Genomic DNA, 24253 nt, shown 5'->3' with positions numbered 1-24253 from the left:
TTGTCCACTTACCTGGTGTGATCACTCCCTGATGGGTGGCTGTATCATACATTCAGTAAAGGAGAGTACTGACTACTAAAGAGTAAATCTTTTTGCTTATTTTGCATATTTCTTGCTTTAACCACCATCCCCCCCCCCCCCCCCCTTTTCCCCAAACCACACACACACACACACACACACACACACCTCATGCTTAAAACCCACACTAACCATCCTGATTGTTATTTAATTTTTGATTTTTAAGTAAATATGTGCTTATACCTTTTCAAAACCAGCTAATGTGGTGGTGGGGGCCCTATACTAATATATGGTAAGAATGTTCTTCAGCAATTGATTGCATTCTTGAGTTTCAAATAGTGTAAGGAGGACCACAATTTGCTTTCAGAAAAATGGTTTTCAGATTATCTACCTGCTGCATTTAGCAATATTATGATCAGTGTTATTGTAATCATTGCAAGGAGAGAATACTGTATAACATAGGAATGGCATTTTACTGTTTAATGTGCGTTAATCACTAAAGCCAGTACAGGCAAAAAACGTGGACATTTGTGCAATAATGAAGAACAATGGACCCAATGATCGTGTCGAAACTGTCCCAGCACTCATCTGCAGTGACGTGGGTAAACCAGAGAGAAGCTAAATCATGATGGGTCAAATAGGGCTCAGAAACTTGCTGCTCATGAATATAAAACCAGTCCATTGTTTCATCACTCGATTAACAGCATCATATACACGGACAGAGATTTGAAACATTTCCCTTGGTAGCACGGTAACTATTCTGTGTAATTGCTTGAGCTTAAAGAATGCATGACCATAAAGACGATTAATATTTGGACATTATCACATATAACTGGATTTTTTTCAGGAGTTTCGGGTGGCTAACATTGAATTGTGGCAAGAGGTCAGTTCTGTTCAGTACTGGCAATGAAAACTATAAGGGATGATCAAAAAGTTTTTGTTCAAAGACCGTACAATCCAGAATCAATATGCCAGTTGGGCAAAATCATGATGAGCATTGAGGCACTCATCTCACTGATGCACCAGGGTGAAAGTACCCATTTGGTAAAACACCATGTCCTACTGCATGAAGACGTCTGTTATTGACTATTGCACATCCTTGGCCAACAGGAATCGTCAAAACTTCAAGGCCTTTTTTAAGGGACAGGAGTTGTGATAATTGCATGGGGAGAGATCAAGACTGTAGAGCGGTTGCTCAAGTGTCTCCCACGTGAATTGGCATAACTTCTGCATTACAATTTTTGTGATATGGAGACATGCATTATTGTGAAGCAGCAGCATCCCATGTTTCACTTTAATTACATACTATAATTTATCCAGCATTGTGCAGTACCGTTCCCCAGAGATGGGGGTATTGGGTTCCTTGTAATCAATAAGCAGTGGCCCCATGCAATCAAAGAACAGGGGGAAGCATCACCTTTCCAGCATATGGCTTGCTCTTGAAAGTCTCAGGACGAGATGAGGACTGATGACACAACTGCGTCGTCACCACTTTTGACTCCGGTTCCCAGTAGTGGCAACATCTTTTGTTGCCTGTAACAATATTGTCATGGAACATGTTTTCTTCTACACTGAAATGCAACAGATGCTTAATTCAAATAGCCATCTGGTTTGCTTTATGTATGGCATTCAATGCTGGGGTATCCAATGGCTGCAGATTTTATGGTAGCCTAACTCCTGCTGGATAACGTGTTGCATGCCAATGAAGCTGATGTCAAGATCCTTTGGTAGTGCATAAATGATTATGTGCTGGTCTGCCCTAATTGTATCCTCAACCGCCTGCCTTCTGTTGTCCATAATGGATGAGGCTGGCCTCCCAGATTGACTGGCATTTTGTGTCAAATTGCGACCAGGACATGGTACATGGCACACCATTCTGCAATGGTTTTGACAGACTGTCTGACAGATGTCTACTTGTTTTTGTCCTTTGGCAGCCAAGAAAATAACAACGGTATGGTGGCCCTGTTTGGATGCATGTGATAATAATATCACCATTTTTCACATTTCCGCATTTGGGCACGCACATCAGAAAGATGTGAATGCCACACTAATCCCTTGCCTATAAGTCGGTGCTTATATATTTGCATCGGAGCCATGGTCTGTTACATATAGGCTGCAGCAACACCCTCAAACAAATACTGCTTATAACCCATTATAGCAATCACTTTAAGATGTTAGTAAGAAATGCAGAAACACTTATCATGAAATCAGCCAGTTTGCTAACATCAAAGTTGTTGAAACTGTGGTGAAAGAAGTGATAATTCCCTTCTTCAGTGCTCAAAGCTGCAATGACAAATATAACAGATAAATACATATTTTAATACCTTTTATGTGCATAATACACATTACTAGTATTATAATATAATTGGTAGATAAAAAATCATTTCAGCAAGTGGTGGCAGGAGAAGACACACATGATTCAAGAAAAGTGTAAGCTCTTGGAGCCAGTGGCTCTGGGGCAAAAGGATTGAAGCAGAAGGAGGGGGGATGAAGGAAAAGGATTTTCAAGGCTTAGGAAATGGGGAGTGTTGAGGAAAAGCTGCCAAGAACCCCTGATCAGGGGCACCTTACTGGAAAGGATGAGAAGGAAAGACAGATTGTTGGGGACTGCACTGGATGTGATTTGAAAGCCTGGGAGCTTAAAGGTGGAAGATGAGGTAATAAACAAGACAGAGACAGTACTAGTATTGACAGGCAATTTATGCTGCTATGTTAAGGACTATGAATCTCTTGCGAAAACCATTTGTAGCAGCTCATTACAGATAATACAGTGATATCTTGAGAAATAATACTAAACAGATCAATAAAATGAGCCTTGCAGACAGGATAGACAAATCTCATGTGAAAACCAAAATAATAACAGGTTTAGTTAAGACAGTCTGGGAAGAAACAGACAAGTTAAATTTTCAGTCTACATAGATCTACATTTAGGTCTATATCCATATTCAACAAAACCACTGTGCAGTGCATGACTCAAGATACATAATTAGAGCTCTGCAGGTCAGAACTGCAACACCCTGTGTTGAACTCACATGATTTTCTTCTTGGTGGCCAAGGAAAACATTTCAGGCACACTGCCATGAAGAATTGACAAAAAAAGGCTTCGGGGTGACATAAAGAGTGCAAATGAAACTAACCCTTTCCCTGGGGTGTTGGTACCTACACATTCGTGATCAGAAATGGCAGTTTGCAGTGTGATGAGCAACAGGAAGATGTTTCTGACATGCTTTGACATTGTTGACACCCCAGATATTTCAGTGCTTCTCTAAGTATACTGTGGGGCTGCATCCCCATTGAAAGTGATCGGCCCCTTTGGAGTGTTCATATACAGGTTGAAAACACTAGGGACTGTTCAAAAACATTCAATGAAACTTGGACATGATCCAAAGCAGTAAAGAGTATTTAGGTTTTTTCATCCCTCCCGTTTCCTTCCCTTCTGTGGTACATCATCCCCCCCCCCTCCCCCCTCCAGTTTGGCAACATTCTTGGTGCTACCCACACAACTTTATTGAGCGCAATACAAATATAACTGTAGGAACCAATGCAGCCTGATGGCTACTCTCCCATCCGAGGGTTAGGAAACCCCTTCGTCACCCTTGTGTGCAGTTTGCTTACCTTCAGATGATAGAGCAGCTGCCAGGCTGAACTGGTGTCAAAGTTTCTGATGGGTACATTTGTAACATTTTAAAAAAAGTTGCATCTGTGGCACAAAGGGTGTTGCCAAACTGGTGGTTCTTAGAGAAACACTTTGCCATTTTATTCATTTACATGTCAGTTTTGCTCTCCCGCATGATCACATTACAAGAGGGCAGAAAACAGATGTTTTGAAAAACCACAAGTACCTTCTACTGCTGTAGATCACATTCAAATTTTGTCAGATAGTTTTGGACCAATCCGTAACTGAAAGCAAGGGTTGAAATGTCAAGGGGCATCAGTAGTGTCAAAGCATGTAAACACCATCTTCCTGCTGCTCCTCACACTGCAAATTGTCATTTTTGACTGTGAAATGTGTGTGATTCAATGCCTCAGGGAAAGGAGTGGTTTTAAGGGAAAGGAGTGGTTTTATTGACACCTTAATGCCACTCCCTGAGGCATTTCCATGTAGATTCTGAGTGGTGATGTGTCTGAATTGCTTTTCTGGGCCACCCATAAGAAAACTGTGTGACTTGAATGCTGAGTGTCATGGTTCTGACCTTCATTGTAGAGAAATCAAATGAAGGGTTGAAATGGGGCTAAGAGGGGTTGTGACAACTTCCTCATCATTTGACATGTCCATGATGGTGTTGGACAGAACTGTGGTGAAATTTGGTGCTGATGTGACATCATTAATTCACTTTACAGCTCACATGAACTTCTGAGCTGTGGCCTTTTTTTCACATGTGCAACACTTTGCTGTTTGAAGTGTCGCTGAGCCTGAGGGTGATGCCACAGGGTGCCCCACTTCTGCTCTATTGCAGAGGGAGGTTTTAGGCACTTTTGAGGGAAATTTAATTTCAAACTTATGTGTCGCATTTGGAGATAATTATGTGGTTTCAAAAAGGTGATCCTTTAATTTTGTTGCACTCTGTAGGTAACTGCATTATTTGAATAAAGTGTGAGGCCGCTCTAAATATTGCCTATCAGATCCTTAATATATAATATGAACAGTAGGGATTCCAACATGTTTCCATGAGGCGTACTAAAAATTACTTTTACATCTGTCGATGATATTCTGACCGAGGTAACACACTGCCTATTCCATACAAAATAATCCTCAGTCCAGTGGCAAATTGTGTTTGGTATTTTTAGTAATAAGTGTTGGTGTGGTACTGAGTCAATGCTTCAAGAAATTCTGCATCTGCCCGATTACATTGATCCATGAGTTTCAGAATGTGATGTGAGAAAATATTGAGTTGGATTTCAAGTTACCCATGTTTCTAGATTATGTGCTGTTTGGGATGGAGGATGAGATTGTATTCAAGATATCTCACTTTGGAATATGTTCTCAGATTATACAACAGGTAGATGGGAAAGGTATGGATGGTACTTTCACAGATCATCTCTGCTGACATTCTTATAGATGGGTGAGACTTTTGCGTTCTTTCAGCAACTGGGCAGAGTTTTTTTCAGCAGGATCTGCAGTGTGTTATGGTTGAAGGAGGGGCTAACACAGCCTAAATTCTGTATAGACTCCATCAGAACCTGGAGCATTGTTCTGTTTTAGCAATTTCAACTATTTCTCAACTCCACTGACACTAATATCTATATCATTCATCAATATAGTGCTGAGGGAATTAATCTGACTCTGTACTCCTGTATCTTACTTTTTGTAGGAACATTAAGAGTACATAGTTCATCATTTCTGCTTCTGCTTTGCTACCGTCAGCTTCTTTTCCCCTATCATCTATGAGTATCAACACGTGTTGGTACAGATGATATGTGGCAGTGCATCCTCAAATGTCTTTCTGCTACTTTTGTGAGTTCTTCAGAAGTACACCCTGCCCTGAAGTGATGTATAATGTTCCTCAGATGAGAAAATCTGTAGAAAATAAATAAATAAATAGCTGCACTGTACATGTACGTCTACAGTGTGCATAGATTTAGTTAACTGACTTTTAGAAGCAAAGTAAGTTAATCTCATTAGGTATGACTGAAACGACTAAATGAAGACAAATCCTTGCATAAAATATCTGTTGTATATTATCACTCTGAGTAAGTACACAAATTTTGCTATCAAATCCATCATAGCACACAGTTCGAGAAATGAAAGTACGAAATTAAGCACTATTCGCTTCAATCTTATCACGCTTACGGCACACTCTTTCTATCTAGTAGTCGGCTTAAGATTTTAACTCACAATCTGTTCATAACACACTCCACCTAAAACAATCATTTTCAAATGTCTGCATTATACCAACTTTTGAACCTTAGCTAACAGACAAACGTGTACGTTTCTTTGTTCTAAGATGCTGTGTCCACAGGTGAGTCTTACATTATAGTATGCGACGTGTATCTTATAGGGAGGGACTGTTCAACCATCAACAATTGATGTTGCACTAGAGCATTGAGCGTGGTGATACTTCATTGCATTCGTGCCCATTGCTTTGCAAACACGTACCTACAAAACATTGCTTCCAAATTGGGCTTCACCAGATGGTGTGCAATACCAATAACTGAAAATTAGTTACATTCTCCATTTTGTATTCCAAAAATACAGCTATTTCAAACTATTTCTGATAAAATAGTTCATATGGATGCAACTCACAATGAAATAGCATTTATCAGGTGATTTCCCATTTTGAGGCAGAATTTGCTTTGTGAGTTGGCTTTTCATACGAAATACTTTGAGGAGGGAGGAGGAGAATTACAATTTTACAGGCTTACCCAATTTCTTCCAACACTATAGCCTTTTTAGTGGAAAATACACTTTCTTATTTTGATTGGCTGTACTGAGTTATTGATTAAACATTGTAATTAATATGCAAGAAAATAAATTAACTTCTGTCTAAACATAATAAAACTTAGTTTTTGTGTAATATGTATCTTTTCCACAAGTGTTTTCTAACATTTGTTTCTTTTGTGCGTAATACTTTATTGGAATTTTGTTTCTAGTTAACACTCGGGTAAAATCAAACAAGGAAACTTCAGACTGAAAATCTGTTTGGAATCTCGGTGATGGCAGTCGTGTGCAAGATGTGTGCTTGCTTGTATGAGTGAGTGAGTGTGAACAGTCTTTTCATTGTGGCTGCCTGCATCTCAACAGGTTGATACTAAAGTAATAATAATACATCCAATTCCACATGTGAGAGATAAAATTTAAACTTTTACAGCTGTAACACCTCCTGTGTGTGTGTGTGTGTGTGTGTGTGTGTGTGTGTGTGTGTTTTTCTTGTTTGGATGTCTGAAGTTTTTGAATCTCTCTCTCTCTCTCTCTCTCTCTCTCTCTCTCTCTCTCTCTCTCTCTCTCTCTCTCTCTGTCTCTTCCTTTTTTTTCCCCTCCCCTCTTCCATATTCTGTATTATTGTCATTGAAGTTACATGTGGTCTGTTGCATTTACAGGGAAAGCTGCATTTGAAGGCAAAGATTACAATGGAAAAATAATTATTAGAAGTAAACAGAATCAACATCAGCTCATAATACCCTACATGTCACAAGTTCTTGAAGGGGGTTTGGACTTCAATTCATCTGTTACACAATACTGCTCTGACATAGGTGGAAACAGCAGTGCTCGAAATTTTACTGTAAAAAACACATTCAAGATACCTATAGCTTTAATTAATGTTACCCTTCATAAGGAAGCAAGAGCTTACTTTATGGTAAGCAAAATTGTGCTATCATAGTATGCTTGAGATATTTGATTAACAGTAAGTGTTATTTTCTTTAATTTTTTTTAAACGTAATTCCTTATTTTTACTCTCTCTCTCTCTCTCTCTCTCTCTCTCTAATGCACCATTGTTGATTTGCAACTGACAGAGGTTTAAGATAGCGATAAAAGCTTTGTGCATTGGTTTTCATCTTATTCTTCTTCTCATTCAGATCCTACACCAAAGGAAACATTTTTTATTTTGTTCAGTAGTTTTTTGAAGTTATGTGTATCTTAGAAGTTTACAAAATGGGAAAAATATGGTGATTGAAAGCGGAAAAATATGGTGAGGAGATTGAAAGCTATGTTAGATGTGCAGACCAAAAATAATTATTGGAGAGTTTGAATGAAGGGGAGGGAATAGAAAGGAAGAAGTATAGTTAAAAATTTTTCCAGAAGGCTGTATTTATCTATTTACTTACCTTATGAAAATGAATTTGCCTGTGCTTATGCTCGTGCGCTCGCACACGCACTTGTGTTAGCATACACGCATGCTTTTGTGTGCGTGATGAAGTAATAGCAACACTAGGGCAAAGATCTAATGGCTCTAAATTTGTTTTAAAATCTAAAAATAAGTTCACAAGAGATGATTGATAGAAGGGACAAATCAAAGCTTACAATTGGGATAGATTTTAGCCAGTTAAAGAAAGAATAGAAATGAAACGGAGTGAAAAATTGAGGCCCAATGTAAGGCCGTATTTTGTTTGAGTTTGTTTGTATTGTCATTGATTTGCCATGAGTCCTTTCTTTGTTTCCCTCTGTGGTAGTTTCAGCACACCACATGTGGCATCATAATACCAGATGTACATTCATTTTTATATTTTATATCGTTTTATTAATGTAGACTGTTCACAAATTGTTAAGATTGTATTTTATCAGGAATTTGTATTAGAATAAAAGCCCCAATCCTTCGACATACACCACCACACATGGCCACTGGCTTAGCTTAGTAGTCATTGCAGGTATGTTTTTTAGCTTCATTGTATGTTTTGACATGTACCGGTGTTCATGTGTGGACACTACATTGTATACTGCCATGTTTATATGTTTTGTGGCTCGTATCTTACATGCACATCTGGTTGTAATGCGCAACTTATGTAAGTGGTCTGTTCTCTGCCTTTGATCAGGTTTGGAATTTTGTTAAGCATTCATTGCTTTGTATCATAACAACCAGTGCATTTTATTCTTGAGGAAGATTTAATAAAGGATGAGCCATCTGAAACTGGTCATCATTAAGTAAATAAAATTTCCTATGCAACTTAAAACGGTTCCTCTAACAGTTATTGTAAAATTAGGGATAGTAGATTTCACTTGCTGTTCGTACAGATTGTTCATGATCTTACAGGCAGAGACATGTAACTCACTGGTATTGAGTATTTCATATTCTTTCTTCATCTTTTAGTTTCATTTTTCTGCTTTGCTTTTAATATTTTTATCTCCAAGGATAGGAACACTGAAATAGTGATGTAATTTTGCTCTTTACAGGTACAGAATTTCACACCAACTGTGATAATTCCAGATAAGACAACTGTGCTTTTTCAGTTGTCCTTGAAGCAACACATTGTACCACCAGATTTGAAGCTGGAAACTTATTTATATTTACACACAAATGTTTCAGTAGTAACAGTGCCATTACTTTATTATAATGGGAAGCTAGAAAAGGTAATAGCTCATGCATTTCTTATGTTTCATATGTTTGTTGTGAATATATGTGTAAAACATTGGTTTAATTTTCTAGTGTCTATTAATTTTCCAGTTATTTCAATTGTGTGCTAAAAGTCAGATATCTCCATTGTTTGCTACTAACTACCACCAAACAGTACCTCCAAGTCGCTTGCTTCATTTCTCGTACAGCGCAGATCACAGTCCCATGTACCTCACTGTTCGATTTTCCAGGAAATTTGTCTTTTCTTATACACATTGGAACCAAAATTATCTAAGAACAAATTATCCACATTTTCAACAGTATGAAAAGAATGTACATAGTGTAAATGATAATCATTTACAACTTACCACAGTGATGTAGAGGAAGTTGAGATGAACAATTTGATACAGGTCATTTGTGATCCTCAAGTTGAGAAACTATCACAAATTGCCCCACAAAAACCACCTAACCTTCAGTGCTTGCACAGTACACAAGATTTTCAGTATTCTCCCACTCCCTGTGTACAAAGTATTAGTGCATAGAAAAAAAGAGACCTCTTTTGTAGGAACTTTAACATAGTTTTTCATTTTATACTTGGATAAGTATTCATTAAAGGCCATTGTTTTCGGGTTATTCAAGAGAAATGTACAAATGTGATTTTCAAACGCACCCCCACTCCTACACTCAGTCCCCACTGGTTAGGATTTTTAATATGTTGTTCATGGCACTTCCTCATATCATTGTACAAAAATTTATGGCTACATGAATTTTTTATCATATTTGACCTTTTTTGATCTTTATTGTCTGGTTATATTATTATTATTATTATTATTATTATTATTATTATTATTATTATTTATTATTATTATTATTAATCCATTATGTGCCAGCTTAGTTGTGAACTTACAAATTATAAAAATCACATTTGTATAAATTTTAAAATTAACTTTGAAATCTTTTTGTTTGTCTGGTCTTCGTACTACAAAACTGCTGTGTTTGCGGGGGTTGAGTTAAGAGCAAATTGTAAGCATAATTAGTTTTTGCATAATGTTTCCAATATACTCATGGAAAAGTTAAAATTAATAATGTTTAACAGAACAACCAACTAAGCTGGTGGCATAATAGCCTAGTCAGTAAAGACCAAAAATGGTAAAATACGGGAAGTAATTCTTGTAGTCCAAATTTTTGTTCTCGACTTCATAGACCTCAGGCACCCTGTATCAAATTGTTCATCTTGACTTCCTCTACAGCACTGTAATACAATGTAAACAATTATTGTTCACCCCTTGTGTAGCTACTCACCATGTCAAGGAGTTGTGGAATGACAGACAGGCACAATGAAGAAGATGCTGCATATCACTCAAATATTGGACTAAGTCCATCATCAAACATAGACAACAAAATTCACGCACATTCACACAAACGCAGCTCTCATACATGACCTCTGTCATCCCCGGGCACTGTGACCCGACTGCTACTGCAACTGAGGTGAGCAGTGAACTTTGCTGTGGTAAGTAGTGGGGGGTACAGAGGAAGTGGGGGGCTAAGGAGGGGTAGCAGGGTAGGGTTAGGAGGAAAATGTTAGTGTTGCCTGTGGGAATGGCCATGGGCATATTGGTAACAGGATAGTGAGTTCCTGGATGCTCCATAGGGAAGCTGTGTGGATCGAGGGGGTAGTAGAGAAGGGGAAATGACTGCAGTGGAACTTCGATTTTTATGTTCTCCGATTTTACATTTTTCACGATTCTACATCATAAATTAATAGCCCCTGTGAAAAAACGATAAGATCAATGCTAAAAATTCTCTTTTTATTTTTCTTCTTAGTAAGATTTACTCGATTCTGTGTTCTTACTCGCCATCTCGTTTGACTTCGTCCCGCTTTATTCCTATTGACATTTGATGTGACTGAAGGAGTTATAAGTGACACAAAAGACAGACGGTTCACAATGTGGATGATGGTGGAGTTAAGAGAATATTTCAGGCTATTGTGGAGAGGGGAGACATGAGAGTGGAAATGCTGACGTAATCGACAATCGGCATTGCCAACACAACTTGCAATGTGTAGCTTCATTGCACAATGATGATCGGTTGAGTATGTTTTACATACTTTTTGCAGGAACTGATGTAATCATGATGTGATGGAGCTGTGAAGGCTATTAGGAATGAGACTATCGATTTGTCGATAGCTGTAACCTCAAGTTGATTTTTATGGACCTGTTAGTGATAGGAGGATCTCAGTTGTAGCAAGAACTCTTTGGGGATTATGTTTGTGATTGTGCAACATGTGAAGGACATGGAAGAATATGAATGTCATTGCTCATCATTTAATTTGCAACAACAGGGTGTATACGACCCGGGACAACCGGGAGATCTGGGAAAGACCCGGGAATGTTTTCATCCGGGACAAAATCAGGAAAAACCTGGGAATTTTTTAGAATTCCGGGAAGTTTTCATTGTTTTAGTTTTCAGTTAATTTTTTGTAATTTTGACTGGTAAGAACCAATACTCTAACAATGTGTATTTCTGTATCCCGCTACTGCAGAATAATACTGCAGCAACAAAACATGAATGTGAGAATAAAGCTTAAATTGCAATGGAAGTGCGCCATTTAAATACACACAAAGCTCATACAAGTGTCTGCCAACAGCAAAATGTGTGAAAGGCGTTAGGAAGACTATGGAATGCTCCTTAACAACAAATTACCTCCTATGAGCATGACGTCACAATTGTTTACATTAGATTCATTTAAGCAGTTATTAGTGGGCTCATGCGCATGCGCAGTTAAGTCGCGTATGAGTAGTACCTTCTCCCGCTTCTGGCTACAGAAATGCTGCTGTTGGCGGCTGTGTAAGTAGCAAACTGGGGTATCTGAACTGGGCGGAAATTTCTTGGGGGTGGGGAGCAATTTCATATTCTTGAGGAGAAAAACCTTGTTTCACAAACCGCCTGGCATCTAGCGCACGTTGGTTTATCGATAGTTTAGATGATTTTGAAATGCATCCCTATTGGTTTTTGAACACATTCCAAGTTGATTTCTGAATGAATTAGAAGTTGATATTTGAATGCGTGCTTAGTGTACATGAAGTCTCTGCCAGAGGAATCCATCTAGAAATAACCTTTCTTGCTGACAGGGGGGAACAGGGATATACGAGCGGAGCGAATAAAGCTGAACGGGTGAATGTCAATCGCCGTTTGTTTATGTGATTGACTGGGTTTGCGAATGACTAGCATTGTTATAATTACCAGCGAAATCCAGGATTCAGACTACCAAACTGGAAATAAACGACTAACAGGAATAACAGGTATGAAAGATTATGTGCATCCAAGAAAATGAAATTCTGATGGAAAATTTGTGGCCAGACCGCTGCACTAGTAACGGCCAGTTGTACAGACCCCTGTAACAGCCACCTAAGATTATTCTGAGAGTAGTGCGGAAAACGCGTAGTACGAACACGTAATAATGCCTAACCGGAGAATAATCGCGCTGGATAACTAAAACGGTGATTCTGTAAGGGTTAGTAGAGTTAACCGGAGAACGAGTTTTGTCAGTGGTAGGAATAGTTACAGAATTAGTGATGAGAAGATTGTTTGTTAGAATGAGGAAGGAGAAGAAATGGGTACATCACACAAATTACGGAAGAATATGACGATTCCAAATTTATACAAAAATTTCCTAGTACTACTTTTCGATCTCAATGCTTGAGAAACTGGAGCATATGAATGAAATGTGAAACTATTTCCTAACATAAACCTTTTTGCTTGTAGTAGGCTAAATAGGCATTTCATATTGGTACCTCGTGAATTATATTCTGTCGTATTATAAAAGTTACCATTATTACCAAAATAGTCTCACTTATTTGGTGTGTGCTACAATTGCTGCAATATCAGAAAGGCCTATTTTTTTTAATCTAGTAGACAGTGACAAACTAGTCATAATCAGATTGAGAAACCACACCAGTCTTGGGTTGTTGTTGTTGTTGTTGTTGTTGTTGTTGTTGTTGTGATCTTCAGTCCTGAGACTGGTTTGATGCAGCTCTTCATGCTACTCTGTCCTGTGCAAGCTTCTTCATCTCCCAATATGTACTGTAGCCTACATCCTTCTGAATCTGTATAGTGTATTCATCTCTTGGTCTCCCTCTACGATTTTTACCCTCCACGCTGCTCTCCAATACTAAATCGGTGATCCCTTGATGCCTCAGAACATGTCCTACCAACCGATCCCTTCTTCTTGTCAAGTTGTGCCACAAACTCCTCTTCTCCCCAATCCTATTCAGTACCACCTCATTAGTTATGTGTTCTACCCATCTAATCTTGAGCATTCTTCTGTAGCACCACATTTCAAAAGCTTCTATTCTCTTCTTGTCCAAACTATTTATCGTCCATGTTTCACTTCCATACATGGCTACACTCCATAGAAATACTTTCAGAAACGACTTCCTGACACTTAAATCTATACTCGATGTTAACAAATTTCTGTTCTTCAAAAACGCTTTCCTTGCCATTGCCAGTTTACATTTTATATCCTCTCTACTTTGACCATCGTGAGTTATTTTGCTCCCCCAATAGCAAAACTCCTTTACTACTTTAAGTGTGTCATTTCCTAATCTAATTCCCTCAGCATCACCCGACTTGATTCGACTACATTCCATTATCCTCGTTTTGCTTTTGTTGATGTTCATCTTGGGTACTATTTGTTTTAATGGCTTTCTCAGTATCAGAGAACAATATTACGATTTTTCATGTAGCAAAACGTTTGACAAATTTTGATGGGGTAATAGATTCTTACACATAAAGGAAAGCACGCCATGTAAAGCTGTAGCAAGATAGACAGAAAAAATGCTAGGAGCTAAGGACTGAATAAATGCGTACTGTAATGCGTACTGTTTTGCTTGTCTCTTGTACATATGTGTCCTATATTTAATTTTATGTCACAGAAAACAGTAAGTTATTAGCTAATAGGCAATAAAGAGTCCAAATTTTCTGAAGAATTATTGTTCTTCTGGTTACAAATAATCCCATCCAGTATTAATTGTGAGGGTTTTTTTTTAAAAAAAGAGGGCAGGATGTCAAACGGGGGCAACTTGAAGCAGGAGAGGCACCACAGGACGTTTTAATTTCCGCTATCCTGAATATAGTTTGATGGCATCCACTACAAAATATACACATTTGAATTCCACAGTGCGAAATACAGTGACGTGTGGTAGAAGTATGCTGTGTGAAGAGGCGTGGCACTGCACTTTGGCACACTTAAGACCGAATAACACTTCTTACATTTCCTCGAAGTTATATGTTTTATAAACCAGACTCTTCAGAAAGATGTGCGCTAATAAATGAACATATTTTTGAAAATACTTTTTTTTTAATTTTTGTCATCCTATATCGTAGATCCGGGGTTGCTGCGCAGAGCAGTCTGAGTTATAGTGCGGGGGGAGGGGGGGGGGGGGGGTAGGAGGTAGTCTCCACGTAATCTGTTTCTACATTTAGTGATTTTTTGCTGTTTCCTCTTTGTTTACTGCTCTCATGTCAAATGAAAAACAAGTGATTTCTGAGGTGGGAGCTATCAAGTGAATACACATACATTCACACAATTATGGAGGGCTAAAATATGTTATTAGTTTCAGGTTTTATTTTATTTCCACCTTTCTGGCAGTCAAGCATTAATCACCTTGCTGAACAATGAAGTTATTTTTGTCACTTTGCTAAAGAAATTCGACTTTTATTTATCTTTTCCTCTGAGGCAGCCAATTTATTTGAAACAAAGTGTTTAATGCCACACTGTTGGCTAGTTTCAACTATTCGCTGCATTTCAAGTGCACATTTTCATGTTCTAGCATGTATGGCATTATGCCATAATAAAGAACCAAACAAGAGATAATACAGTACTGGTACTCCAAGAAAATTTACATCCTGAAAACTACACTGAAAACTTAATATCAGGTCGAGGTCTACTTCGTTGGGAGTCTGGATATACAAATGTGCACTTTAAGGCGAATTATCAATTTCAGTATGGTTCACGAAATTCCGACGCTCTTGGAGTATCCTCTGTTCTCTTGCTTCTTTTATGAAATAATTTTAGATCTTTTAATGTTTTACACATAGGAACATACGAGCTTCCTACGTCATTGTAGGTGCGCAAACATGGTGACTCACTCTCTCTGGCAACTGCTGGAACAAATCTATTTCTCAGAAATCAGATCGCGAGAAAATATTGCGAATTGTGGTTTGAAAAGCATTATTTTCTAAGTAAATTTCCTTTTACGCAAGATGAACTGTTTGTGAGAATGTGCAATGAATTTCTTAAATCACAGAGCATTTGACTCTCATTTAAAAGTCAATTCTTTGATGACAAGCCATTCAGAAGAATTCCAAGCCCAGAAGATCAGAGATTTATGTCGGCATTAAAAATTTTACTGGCACATTCGTGTGACGTATATTAAAGTGTAAAACGCGCAAAAAATATCAACATTATATGTGAAAGCTTAGCTTCTATTGTAGCTTATTAATCTTACATCTACATCTACATCCATACTCCGCAAGCCACCTGACGGTGTGTGGCGGAGGGTACCCTGAGTACCTCTATCGGTTCTCCCTTCTATTCCAGTCTCGTATTGTTTGCTGAAAGAAGGATTGTAAGTATGCTTCTGTGTGGGCTCTAATCTCTCTGATTTTATCCTCACGGTCTCTTCGCGAGATATACATAGGAGAGAGCAATATACTGCTTGACTATTCGGTGAAGGTATGTTCTCGAAACTTTAACACAAGCCCGTACCGAGCTACTGAGCGTCTCTCCTGCAGAGTCTTCCACTGGAGTTTATCTATCATCTCTGTAACGCTTTCGCGATTAATAAATGATCCTGTAACGAAGCGCGCTGCTCTCCGTTGGATCTTCTCTATCTCTTCTATCAACCCTATCTGGTACGGATCCCACACTGCTGAGCAGTATTCAAGCAGTGGGCGAACAAGTGTACTGTAACCTACCTCCTTTGTTTTCGGATTGCATTTCCTTAGGATTCTTCCAATGAATCTCAGTCTGGCATCTGCTTTACCTACGATCAACTTTATATGATCATTCCATTTTAAATCACTCCTAATGCGTACTCCCAGATAATTTATGGAATTAACTGCTTTCAGTTGCTGACCTGATATTTTGTAGCTAAATGATAAGGGATCTATCTTTCTACATATTCGCAGCACATTACACTTGTCTACATTGAGATTCAATTGCCATTCCTTGCACCATGCGTCAAGTCGCTGCAGATCCTCCTGCATTTCAGTACAATTTTCCATTGTTACAACCTCTCGATACACCACAGCATCATCTGCAAAAAGCCTCAGTGAACTTCCGATGTTGTCCACAAGGGCATTTATGTATATTGTGAATAGCAACGGTCCTATGACACTCCCCTGCGGCACACCTGAAATCACTCTTACTTCGGAAGACTTCTCTCCATTGAGAATGGCATGCTGCATTCTGTTTTTTAGGAACTCTTCAATCCAATCACACAATTGGTCGGATAGTCCATATGCTCTTACTTTGTTCATTAAACGACTGTGGGGAACTGTATCGAATGCCTTGTGGAAGTCAAGAAACATGACATCTACCTGTGAACCCGTGTCTATGGCCCTCTGAGTCTCGTGAACGAATAGCGCGAGCTGGGTTTCACACGACCGTCTTTTTCGAAACCCATGCTGATTCCTACAGAGTAGATTTCTAGTCTCCAGAAAAGTAATTATACTCGAACATAATACGTGTTCCAAAATTCTACAACTGATCGACGTTAGAGATATAGGTCTATAGTTCTGTACATCTGTTCGACGTCCCTTCTTGAAAATGGGGATGACCTTTGGAACGCTATGCTCTTCTAGAGACCTACGGTACACTGCTGCAAGAAGGGGGGCAAGTTCCTTCGCGTACTCTGTGTAAAATCGAACTGGTATCCCATCAGGTCCAGCGGCCTTTCCTCTTTTGAGCGATTTTAATTGTTTCTCTATCCGTCTGTCATCTATTTCGATATCTACCATTTTGTCATCTGCGCGACAATCTAGAGAAGGAACTACAGTGCAGTCTTCCTCTGTGAAACAGCTTTGGAAAAAGACATTTAGTATTTCGGCCTTTAGTCTGTCATCCTCTGTTTCAGTACCATTTTGGTCACAGAGTGTCTGGACATTATGTTTTGATCCACCTACCGCTTTGACATAAGACCAAAATTTCTTAGGATTTTCTGCCAAGTCAGTACATAGAACTTTACTTTCGAATTCATTGAACGCCTCTCGTGTAGCCCTCCTCACACTACATTTCGCTTCGTGTAATTTTTGTTTGTCTGCAAGGCTTTGGCTATGTTTATGTTTGCTGTGAAGTTCCCTTTGCTTCCGCATCAGTTTTCTAACTCAGTTGTTGTACCACGGTGGCTCTTTTCCATCTCTTACGATCTTGCTTGGCACACACTCATCTAACGCATATTGTACGATGGTGTATTGTACGATGGTTTTGAACTTTGTCCACTGATCCTCAACACTATCTGTACTTGAGACAAAACTATTGTGTTGATCTGTCAGGTACTCTGTAATCTGCTTTTTGTCACTTTTGCTAAACAGAAAAATCTTCCTACCTTTTTTAATATTTCTATTTACGGCTGAAATCATCGATGCTGTAACCGCTTTATGATCGCTGATTCGCTGTCCTGCGTTAACTGTTTCAAATAGTTTGGGTCTGTTTGTCACCAGAAGGTCTAATATGTTATCGCCACAGTCGGTTCTCTGTTTAACTGTTCAAGGTAGTTTTCAGATAAAGCAGTTAAAAAAGAATTCACTGGATTCACTGGATTCTTTGTCCCTGTCACCCGTTATGAATGTTTGAGTCTCCCAGTCTATATCCAGAAAATTAAAATCTCCACCCAGAACTATAACATGGTGGGGAAATGTACTCGAAATATTTTCCAAATTATCCTTCAGCCACAACAGCTGCTGAGCCAGGGGGCCTATAGACACATCCAATTACCATGTCTGAGCCTGCTTTAACTGTGATCTTCACCCAAATCATTTCAAATTTCGGATCTCCGTCAATTTCCTTCGATACTATTGCACTTCTTATCGCTATAAACACGCCTCCCCCTTCACTGTCTAGCCTGTCCCTGCGGTATACATTCCAATCTGAGTTTAAGATTTAATTACTGTTTATGTCTGGTTTCAGCCAACTTTCTGTCTGGGACATTTCTGTAGACACTCCTGCAGTTTACTATTAGCACATTAATATTGTTATTCCCTGTTGCATTTTGCTTACTCCTACCTTGCCACATCTCAGGAGGCGTCTTGTCGAGCCGAGGGAGGGAATTCTCTAACCTAAAAAATCCACATGTGCACTCCACACATACTCCGCTACCCTTGTAGCCGCTTCTGGCATGTAGTGCACGCCTGACCTGTTCAGGGGGACCCTACATTTCTCCACCCGATAGCGGAGGTCGAGAAATTTGCACCCCAGATCTCCGCAGAATCGTCTGAGCCTCTGGTTTAAGCCTTCCACTCGGCTCCAAACCAGAGGACCACGATCGGTTCTGGGAACGATACTACAAATAGTTAGCTTTGATTCCACCCCGCGAGCGAGGCTTTTCGCCTTCACCAATTCTGCCAACCGCCTGTACGAACTGAGGATGACCTCTGAACCCAGACAGCAGGAGTCATTGGTGCCGACATGAGCAACAATTTGCAGTCAGGTGCACCCAGTGCTCTCTATCGCCGCCGGAGGGGTCTCCTCCACATCTCAGATGAGACCCCCTGGCAAGCAGACAGAGTGAACACTGGCCTTCTTCCCCGACCTTTCCGCTATTTCCCTAAGGGGCTCCATCACCCGCCTAACGTTGGAGCTCCCAATAACTAATAAACCCCTCCCCCCGTGTGCCTGCTTGGATCTTGCTGAAGGAGCAGCCACATGTCCACTCACAGGCAGAGCGGGCAATGCCACACAGCCAGCCTCCCCATTGACCCTCCGCCTCGTGCGCCGCGAACGCCACTGAACCCACCACTCCCCTTGGGGAGAGGGTGGCCCAACCGCGCCCGGTACCCGTGAAGATGTCTCGACAGCAGGGACAGTGGGTGAAGCATGTAACACCTGGGGTGTACCATGCGACGCACCAGACTCCCCACTGCCGCTACACTCCGAGGCAGCAGCCTGAAGACGGCTGACCGCGGCCATCAACACCCTCAGCTGTTCGCGAACAGTGGCCAGCTCCTCCTGCATCCGTACACAGCAATCACACATCCTATCCATCCTAAGGATTAGAGACAAATATTACATATGAAAGCTTTGTTTCCTTGTAGCAACACTACGTATATTAATTTAAACCATTAACTTTTCCTGTTCGTGTGTTTGCGCTACTTAACAGTGATGTTGCTATTGACTGACTACATCATGTGTCCTATGCTCTGAATATCCGCTGTTATCGGCTAGCAAGATCACGTGACATGAGCTATGACTGGCTTATAAAAACGCATCACAATCTCGATTTCAGTGCTTTGGAAAGTAACATATGGTGTTTGGTGGAATGCGAATTTATACTTTCGTAATAGTTTTGCAGCGTACATGTTGCTGCACATCAAAGAACATTCCAAAACATATTTTTTTCCCGTGTGTTATAAAGTGCCGGGAAATTATAAGCCGCTGTATAAAACCATAATCATTCAAATGACAGACAAATTTTACAGTTCTGAGGGAAAAAAAGTGTGTTTTCACCCAGGAGAAAGTATATTTTTAACTGGGAGATCCGGGAAAAACCCTGGAATTTTTTTTCCTTGTCCACGTATACACCCTGAACAATTTAAGCTGTTCTCTTAGGTTCCTACCTAACAACACACTCGGAAATCTCCACATATTCAGAAATAAACAGCAAAGTATTTTTGAAAAGGAACAATACAAATTTTATTGCTTCTCATTTCACTCACATGAATGTAATCTGCCCTCTAGGTTTCTGCATAACCACACACTCAGAAATCACCACACATTCGGAAATAAACAGGCATATATTTATTTCATCCTTCGTTCTCTAAGCAGACAGAAATGTTTATCAGCAATGAACACTGCAGAACATATTGTATTATGATCATAATGAACGTGATAACAAACCATGACAATAACATTATGCGACAGCTTACTCATCTGAATTTTGTATTGTGCATTAATTATCATAAGACCTCTTGAACCCTTACATTGTTGGTGCTTTATTAACTGACGTTTAATGATAAGTATGACATTTGTGATATGGTACTTTCAGTGCACCGTTGCTTTGAAATAGCATACTGTGCTCATACATCACACACTACAAAGAAAATCAAACAATGGAAAATTAGGATGGAATGTAACAGTGTGTGTGTGTGTGTGTGTGTGTGTGTGTGTGTGTGTGTGTGTGTGTGAGAGAGAGAGAGAGAGAGAGAGAGAGAGAGAGAGAGAGAGAGTTACGTTTGCATGAGTGTATGCATATGTGTGTCTATTGTTGACAAAGGCCATTGGCCGAAAGTGTGAAAATCTTTTTGTTGTGCATATCTGCAACTCAGCATCTCCATGATAATATTACTGCAAAGGAAATGAATAATTGAAGTGCACACAGTTCGCACGGGGATCATTCACAAGCACTCGCAAAAGACAATAGTCGAAAGACCACTAGTGATGTCACAACTGCATTAGTAGTGTGAAGTGGCATCCACACTACCACTGGAAATATTTTTCTGTTGGCAACATTATTTCCTACAGTGTTTTGTATGTGTTTCTCATTTCGTTTTTTGTCTGTGTTTCTGTCCACACTGGCAGCGAACATATCTCAGTGTACTTTCATCATGTGCTATGCTATTTGTCGTGTTGTTTTTGCATTGTCTGCCATGTCATGTCTGGCAGTGAGGAAACTGTAATGTGTGCTGCTGCGTATTAATACTCAAAGGTTCATGCAAGCAAAATGAAAGACAGTGTCATTGTTGTTCATTCTTTATTTATTTATTTATTTATCATGACTTGTCTCCTGAGGGTCATAAACATCTCTGTGTATCATAGTTTTACAAGGTAAGGTTGCGTTTATCAAAGAATTTGATAACTGGTTTTAAAACTATGATATTATTTCTGTAGAGAGTATGTATAGTAGTTGTTAATGGTTGACAAAATTGGATAAGTTGTTGTTTGGAATCGAATTGTTGGTTTGCGTACAGCCATCGTCTTTGACGAGCGAAAGCATACCATAGAACAACTGGTGGGAAAAACTTGAGACAAATGGGAACTGAATATGGAAGACAGCTCTGATTTCCCTAATTTCACTTGGATATCATCTAACGATTTTGAATTTCTGGCAAATATGGTGTTGCCGTTACTTAAAAAAAAAAAAAAAAAAAAAAAAAAAAAAAAAAAAAAAAAAAAAAAAAAAAATAGAAATTTCGGGAAAGCCATTACAACGACATGTTGTTAGTCTTAGTTTTTTGTCAACAGGAGATTCGTTCCAGAGCCTTGAGTATTTATTTCGCATTTTGAAGCAAGCTATGACAAATGACCTTATTTTCTTTGCCACGCAGTCTTTATCAGTATTCTACTAAATGTAGCAGCAGTTTTCTGGAGAGCTTCCTGCTGTATTGCTGTTCTTATACTGCTTGCTTCATGTATTCCACAAACAGCCATCAGCCTGGTACAACTATAACAACTTGGCTGGCAGTCTGCTGTCTCATCCACTGCATTCCCCCCACCCCCACTCCCCCCCCCCCCTCCCCCTCCCCCCTGGAAAAACCTAATACAGAGAGAAAACAAAACACTATCAACTCTATACAACAGATGACACAATGCGACACATAAACATACACTCAGGCCGTTCAGTGGTCATATGTGGTAGCTGGCCCAAAACATTGTTTCCTTTGATCTGTATGGACACTGCTATGAATAGATGTTCCTGTGTTTCAGAAGATGTTTCCAAATGGATTCCACACCAAATAGTTAGCTGAAAAACATGCTTCAAAAACGTGTTTCAAGCTTAGTGTATACACGGCTTGAAGTCTACTTACTTTACTTTTACTTTACTTTACTTTACACGTGCCTAAGGCCTTATCGACCATACACCTGCTCTACGAGCCTCTTCCAATTATTTCTATCCAGGGAAATTGTTGTCCAATCAGAGTTGATGCCCATCCTAGCTGCATCTTCCCGGATATTCTCCATCCACCTAATTCGAGGTCTTCCTCTTCTTCTCTTTCCTTCTAATTTCTTAGTGGATGCTATTTTGGGTACTCTGTTCTCCGGCATCCTTGCTACATGACCAGCCCAGTTCAGTCTTCTCTTCTTTAACATTTCCACAATGGTACTATGTTTGTACAGCTCCCGTAGTTCTTCATTTTTCCTTATGCTTCACTCCATGACATTTTCATCGAAGATTGGTCCAAATATTTTTCTTAGTATTTTTCTTTCAAATATCAACAGTTTTTCTTCATCTTTTTTCCTGAATGTAATAGCTTCACATCCATATAACCCAAGTAAATTGCCATTGGCTACAGAAGGAAAATACATGCACCCCCACATGTTAGATTTTGATGCCTTTCACTGTACTTCAATTTTTGGTTTAATTCCCTATGTTTATCAATTTTTGCTTTTTTTCTTGGCTAACACAAAAATGTCTCAAACACCTGTTTTGGTATATAATTCGTGGTCATAGCATGTCTGAAAATAGCTTGATTACCTTGTACACAGATACCAGTTTCAATTTTTTATGAGTTTTCACTTACTGTTACGCATCTGTGATTTTTTAAGTACTGATGAAATTCATTACCACAGATTATTGTACAAACATTTTACTACACATTTCATTGCCTTCATTTATATAGGTTTTATACTGGGTTTTAATGTTTTTCTCAATTCCTTCTTTTTCCTCAGTTTTGCAGTTTTCCTAATTCTGGATCGTACGAAAATGTAAGCTAGGGGTTTCACTATGTACGCAGGAGTACTGGTGGGCTAGCAGATTAGAAGGCTTGCGAAAGGTGGGACTGGGATCAGAAGTGGATAAGCATGTGGAGGATAAGGACTAGCAAAGGTGGAGGCCAGGGGGTTACAGGAATGGGGAATAAATTGCAGGGTAAGTTTCCAGCTGCACAATTTGGAAAAAATGGGTGTTTGTGGAAGAATTTAGATGCCATAGGCCGTGAGTCTGCCAATGAAATCCAGAACATTGTGTTGGATGGCATGCTCTGCAACTTGTTGAACTAGCTCTCTCTTGGCCACTGTTTGGCAGTGGCCTTTCATGCAGACAGAGTGCTTATTAGTTGTCATGCCTAGGTAGAATGCCGAACATTTGGTTGACATCATGGCTGCTTTCACAAGTGGCCATGCCTTTGATAGGGTTAAATTCGCATGTGACAGAATTGGAGTAGGCAGTAGTGAGCGGATGTATGGGACAGATCTTGCATCTATGTCTGTTGCAGTGATATGAGCCATGAGACAAGGGATTAGGAGTAAGGGTGGGAGAGGGATGTAGAAGGATATTGCTTAGGTTGGGTGGATGGTGGAATTCCACTGTGGGAAGGGTGGGGAACATACTGTATTACTCATTTGAGGCCACAATGAGAGGTAGTTGAAACCTCGGTGGAGAATGTGATTCATTTGCTTCAGTCCATAGTGTTATTGCATCATGAGACAAGTTTAGGAGAGTAATTTCACTCTTTGGATGCCTCAGTGAGTTCTTTGGCATATTTTGAGAGGGGATGCTCATCACTACAGATGTGATGACCACAGTTGGCTAGGCTATATGTAAAGGACTTTTTTTTTCTTTTCGGAGTGGTGATAGCTGTTGAAGTGGAATTGTCAGTGGTTGGTAGGTTTGATGTGAATGGAAGTACAGTTGTAGCCTTTTTTGAGGTGGAGGTCAACATTGAGGAAGGTGGCTTGTTGGTCTTAGGAGGAATAGGTGAAGTAAATGGGTACTGAGGTGTTGAGGTTCTGATGGAACGTGGATAAGGTGTCTTCACCCTCCCCCAAGATAATGAAGATGTACTCAGTAAATCTGAACTGTTTGAGGGGTTTGAGATTAAGAGTGTTTAGAAGGGATTCCTAATTTTTTCGGCTAGATGGTCTGTGTGAGACACAAGAAGAGCTTCACTGTGAGAGGGTGCAGGTTGAACACATGAAGAATGTAGGTTTAGGAACCATCAATATAATAATTGTAAATTGTCTTAGCTGTGATTGGAAAGTACCAGAGCTCCAAGTGCTAATAGAAAGCACTGATCTCAGATTTTTTACAGGC

At 39.5% G+C, this 24253-nt stretch overlaps 1 protein-coding gene across 3 annotated transcripts in view; it reads left to right on the top strand.

The window, feature by feature from the left end:
* LOC124804646 (transmembrane protein 131) overlaps positions 1-24253 on the top strand; it is a 382072-nt gene that overhangs the window by 130267 nt on the left and 227552 nt on the right. For all 3 annotated transcript variants that reach the window (XM_047264868.1, XM_047264869.1, XM_047264867.1), the window contains exons 11-12: positions 7057-7313; positions 8846-9022. In XM_047264868.1, the coding sequence (XP_047120824.1) occupies positions 7057-7313; positions 8846-9022 (434 nt within the window). The remainder of the gene's footprint in view (positions 1-7056; positions 7314-8845; positions 9023-24253) is intronic.

Source organism: Schistocerca piceifrons, chromosome 7 (genome assembly GCF_021461385.2).
Source record: "Schistocerca piceifrons isolate TAMUIC-IGC-003096 chromosome 7, iqSchPice1.1, whole genome shotgun sequence".
Taxonomy (NCBI): Eukaryota; Metazoa; Arthropoda; class Insecta; order Orthoptera; family Acrididae; genus Schistocerca; species Schistocerca piceifrons.
The sequence above is the reverse complement of the archived record's forward strand: the minus strand, read 5'-3'. Positions and strand labels throughout refer to the sequence as shown.